The following is a 5,560-nucleotide window of genomic DNA, read 5'->3' on the forward strand; positions in this document are numbered from 1 at the left end:
GGTATCTTCAAGATCAACTAAAGTATTATACCAGTATGTAGGTATCCGTGATGTTTATTGGTTCAATATTTACGATGCAAATAATCACTAACGAATCATTATCAGTCATAATAATCAACAAATAATCAGGTTTGAATTCAAGGACGGTCATTGGAAGGTTTCTGATTACGAGAATCGGTGAGAATGGGAACTTTTCCAACGAAGGGAAAGAAATATAGATCTGCGATCACAAATCATTATTTCATTTAATTCATTCTCATTATTTTTGAAGAGGTTTGACAGAGGGAACTGTAACTGCTAGGGTCTTATCGTCCCGAGATCGAAGAGAGAAGGAAGACAGGATAGGGGAAAGCCAGCCGTTCCGAGAACAAACATTACCTATCTGTTCAGGATGAAATTCTCCCCAGGAATCGAACCCTTGACGTACCGCTTACACGGCAGACGCGCTACCCTCCAAGCTATGTAACTAGGCTGGCTCAGCTGGCTGCAGATACTTAATTTCTTTTCCGTCCATAGGTACCTACCCGGAAACGGAAAAATTTGTCCAGAAATTTTCCGTCCCGACCTGGATTCGAACCCAACACACCTAAGTCAAGAGTCAGTGCTCTGAACCACTCGACCACAGAAGTTGGCTGCCTGTGCATAATATTAGGTGATGCATGACCTACGAACCTTACGGTTTACATAGATTTACTGGATTTACATAACTACTTTTTTCCTAGCTGAATGAATAATTACTTTCATGTAAATATCTAGGTTTTATGTAATTATTTTTTTATGTAAATACTTTTTTTTACCTAGGTCTATTGATCTCGGGAAGTTACTTTAACTTTACAATTAATTGTAAGTTCTGTAAGTAATTAAACTCACATGAAGGGGTAAACGCTTCGATTGCAAATATTTCAACGGGGGACTTTCTCGTGTTGACCCAGCACCTAAATGGGAAGTATTGTATCCCTTATTGCCCATCTGATGAGGGACATACTACGAGATGGGCATGCTGCGACACAGACCACATGCGTCTAATGAAGCAGTTGTTTAATTGCTACGATTGTGCGAAACACTTCGTCAGAAGACATGTGGAGATGTACCTGATCCACACGAGGTACCTATAACTACATAGGTACTTTTATGTAGGTAAATACTGTTTATGTAAACACGTGTCTTTGTACCAGAGAGTTTCTCTGGTGGATCTACCTCGAAGCATTCATGCTGAAGAATTAAATGACCGGTAGTCGTCTTAAGATTGCATAACATGAGGTTCCTATGGTAATCGCCCTAGCGTGACCGAAGAATGGTAGGAGCATGATTGAGGAGCTGCGTGCAAAAAGGGCAATAAATGAAAATCATGAAACTGAGATATTTAACTTTATTTTCATCAAAATCCTTGAAAGTATGTTTACAAAAAACGCTGTAACTCATCGAAAAAAAAGTTATCACTGCAGTTTGAAGATATGGGGAGATGTACCTGATCCACACGAGGTACCTATAACTACATAGGTACTTTTATGTAGGTAAATACTGTTTATGTAAACAAGAATTAAATGACCGGTAGTCGTCTTAAGATTGCATAACATGAGGTTCCTATGGTAATCGCCCTAGCGTGACCGGAGAATGGTAGGAGCATGATTGAGGAGCTGGGTGCAAAGAGGGCAATAAATGAAAATCATCAAACTGGAATATTTAACTTTATTTTCATCAAAATCCTTGAAAGTATGTTTACAAAAAACGCTGTAACTCATCGAAAAAAAAGTTATCACTGCAGTTCGTTCTTGTAAAGGAGATGTCCACGAAAAGAACTCTTTAAACCTTCTTCCCCCTTCCAAAAGGAGAGTAATCCGACATATTGTATGTATATTTGTATATGCACGTCTGTGTCTGTAAGTTGGTATACATTTCTGAATCTGGCCCGGTTATTTTCTACTTGGCCGAGTCGAACCAGCATCACTGTCAACACCCGGCTGCATCTTCCATTTATCTTCCCTTCATCTTCGCTTTTCCCCAATCTTCCAATTCATCAGCGGATAATTAGCCCGACTAGTGGCGTGTCATGAGTTAATATTGAACGATGTTGCCAGCCTAGTTAGCTTAGTTGGTAGCGCGTCTGCCTTGTAAGCGCTAGGCCGCGGGTTCGATTCCCGCCCGGGCTGTCCCAAGGTGTTTTGCGTGTATATGGGATAGGACCATTTTGCCCCAGCCTTGGGGCAAAACGATCTTTTTTGGTACCCTCTTAAAAATATTTTTAGTTTATTAGTTTTTTTTTCAGTTATACATATATCGTTCTTGTAAAGGAGATGTCCACGAAAAGAACTCTTTAAACCTTCTACCCCCTTTTAAAAGGAGAGAAATCCGACATATTGTATATGTATGCACGTCTGTGTCTGTAAGTTGGTATACATTTCTGATTCTGGCCCGGTTATTTTCTACTTGCCCGAGTCGAACCATCATCAGTGTCAACACCCGGCTGCATCTTCCATTTATCTTCCCTTCATCTTCGCTTTTCCCCAATCTTCCAGTTCATCGGCGTATAATTAGCCCGACTAGTGGCGTGTCATGAGTTACAATGTACCTACCTATCGGAAAAGTCGATAGGTACCTATAGTCCAAAAACGTACGTTCCTAATTGTGAGATTTTCAAAAGAGGAAGTTATTAATACATAGGCGACGGCCGATTTCACATCAATAATACAAAAAAACAAAATTGCTTCAGTGGTCAGTGCAGCATGAGTGCCAGTCAGCCAGTATTTTGTTCATAAATGTGGCCCATAAATTTTAGGTTGAATAATGAATACTTGATATCACGAGGCCATCAAGGTAATGAATACTTAGAATTAGTAGCTTCTCGGAACGGCTGGCTTTCTCCTATCCTGTCTTTCTTCTCTCTTCGATTTCGGGACAATAAGACCATAGCAGTTACAGTTCCCTCTGTCAAACCTCTAAAAAAAAAAAAAAAGAATTAGGAGCAGGGTGAGAAAGGAGAGGAAGGAAACCGATGTTTCCCCGGCTTTCAGTGAGGCCACACCACTACTTCCAATTCATTTATTCATCTGCAGATAATTAACCATCCTGACTTCGCCACAGTTGACGTAGCGTGACTTGAAACTCACTGAGGATCATTGGTAACGAATGACCTGACAGAAGCAGAGACGAGCTAGGAGAAAGCACGTCAAAGGAGACAAGAGAAAGCTTGATGAAGATAAATAACGAGAGAAAAAAGCTTGATAAAAGAAGAGACAAGGAAGGAAATGTCGTCCTCTGGGAGGTTCTGAAGGCGGTCGTAGAGCTTTAGAGGAAAGGGCAAAAATTAAAAATAAAAGAATAGGAGAAAGGAGCCAAATAAGATCCTTGGGTTACAATAAAGACACTTTATTCGACAGAACGAACCCTGGTTTCGAAAAAGGGGTTTCGAAAATGTGAGAAATGGTTTTCTAAATAAAAATGGCTTTGAAAACATTACTTTTCTAAGTCTTGGATTGTGTACTAGATATACTTTGTACCTACCTACATATATTGTGGGGACTAATGGGGATATAAAAAGAGAAAACGATTTGAAAAACCCGGTTTTCCTACCTCATTTCCGACGGCGGTCGCGGACTATACGCCGCGCTGGTCACATAGATGTCGCTACCGTCGTTCTCGTATCCCTGGTTGCCATGGAGACCGTGGTTGCTAAGGTGGTCATGTGACCTGTTGCTATGCAGATGGTCCCTGTTGCCATGGAGACCGTGGTTGCTAAGGTGGTGGTCCCTGTTGCCATGGAGATGGGGACTCAGACGCTCTTCGCTTCGCGACCGATGGCGGCGTTTGTCTTTTCGGCGGCTGGGGGTGTGCGGTCGACTGCCGCCCCCGTGCCGCTCGTGTATCATCATGATTTCGGAGGCGGTCCTTTGACTTTCCTCGCCTGAAAGGAGAAAGATCGTCTTTAGTATAAGTAAAAGTATGTAGTGGTTGGTTTTAGTATAAATAAGTATAAGTATAAGTAGTGCTTTATTTAGACTGTCAGCTTAGAACAAGTTTTTTTTTTTATGAGGTTTGATAGTCAGAGGGAACTGTAACTGCTAAGGTCTTATCGTCCTAAAATCGAAGAGAGAAGGAAGACTCGTGTATCATCATGATTTCGGAGGCGGTCCTTTGACTTTCCTCGCCTGAAAGGAGAAAGATCGTCTTTAGTATAAGTAAAAGTATGTAGTGGTTGGTTTTAGTATAAATAAGTATAATTAGTGATTTATTTAGACTGCCAGCTTAGAACAAGTTTTTTTTTTTATGAGGTTTGATAGTCAGAGGGAACTGTAACTGCTAAGGTCTTATCGTCCTAAAATCGAAGAGAGAAGGAAGATAAGAGGAGAAAGCCAGCCATTCCGAGAACGAACATTATCCCTTCAGGATAACATCCGCCCCGGGCGGGAATCTAACCCGGCCTTAGCGCTTACAAGGCAGAGGCGCTACCCACCAAGCTAACTAGGCTGGCTCGTATAAGCTCAACTTTTAGGGCTAGTTGCCCGTTCACCTAAGTCCCAGAGTGGACTTTTTACTTCAGTACCTACCTATAAGGTCCAATACCAAACTTTGAGTTAGAGTTGATTACACTTTGAGTTGTGAGGAGGCGCGTTTGACACCGAATAGGGGCTGTTACTAAAACCCTTAGCAGTTATACAGTGGACTCACAGCTTTTCTCTGGAATAAACCTGATTGTGCGGACTTTCTAGAGCTGCTGCAGGTGAGTTTTAGAGAAAATGAGGAGATTGAAATATACCAGTGAGGGTGCTTAGAGGTTCCATCAAGGCCCGGGGATAGCAGCTTAACTCCAAACACAAAAAGCCCACTCAGAGGCTTAGGTGTAGGGGCGAACAGCCCTGAAGGATGGGTTAAGCTACTACGAACCTACAAGTTATACAGTGACTTTGAACACCCAGGTATCCAACAAACTTACCATCAGTGGAGTAGCCGCGGGTGTGCGGGGTCGCCACATAGTGGTTCTTATGAATCTTCTGCACCATCATGGGTGCACCCCGAGCCCCGGGTCTGGTTGACGTGACGGACCGAATGCTCCCCGAGTCACACCATCATACGCGTCTGAAAAACAGAGAGGAAAATTATTGGTTTAGGCAAACAATTACCTGCCTCAGTTGCGTAGTGGTCAAGACGCTCGCCTGAGCGAGGGTTTGATCCCAGCCGAGGTATGGAATTTCATCCTCATTTATTTGAGAATTTGACCACAATAATATTAGTAGCCTACTGCTGGAGTAAAGGGACTTTTCAGCCCTAAACGAGCAGTATAAAACGAAGGACTGTATTAATATTATAACTATCATTTAAACTAAAAGTCAAAATTTACATTGTTAGGGCGTACGTGCGCGTAAAGTAATTTAGTTAAAAAATATTAGTGGAGATGCTAACAAACAGCCCCTTGCTTACAAAACAGAAATAAATATGTTGATAATATTACGTATGCAGTCAATACTGTCGGATTACCTACTTTTTGGGTATCTACTTATCTATGTCTTATAGTAATTACAGCAGATTACTTATTTCTTAAGATAGGTAAGTACCCTAACGGACT

The 5,560-nt window shown here is 41.7% G+C and overlaps 1 protein-coding gene across 1 annotated transcript in view; it reads right to left on the reverse strand.

Annotated features, from left to right (window-relative positions):
* Window positions 1-5,073, reverse strand: part of LOC103514368 — a 24,438-nt gene extending 19,365 nt beyond the window's left edge. The window contains exons 1-2 of the mRNA XM_026827365.1: window positions 4,931-5,073; window positions 3,571-3,901 (exon numbers count right to left, since the gene is read on the reverse strand). Of these exons, the coding sequence (XP_026683166.1) occupies window positions 3,571-3,901; window positions 4,931-5,000 (401 nt within the window). The 5' untranslated portion in view covers window positions 5,001-5,073. The remainder of the gene's footprint in view (window positions 1-3,570; window positions 3,902-4,930) is intronic.
* Window positions 5,074-5,560: the final 487 nt, after the last annotated feature.

The sequence above is a fragment of the Diaphorina citri genome, unplaced genomic scaffold (genome assembly GCF_000475195.1).
Source record: "Diaphorina citri unplaced genomic scaffold, Diaci psyllid genome assembly version 1.1 scaffold1128, whole genome shotgun sequence".
Classification (NCBI taxonomy): domain Eukaryota; kingdom Metazoa; phylum Arthropoda; class Insecta; order Hemiptera; family Psyllidae; genus Diaphorina; species Diaphorina citri.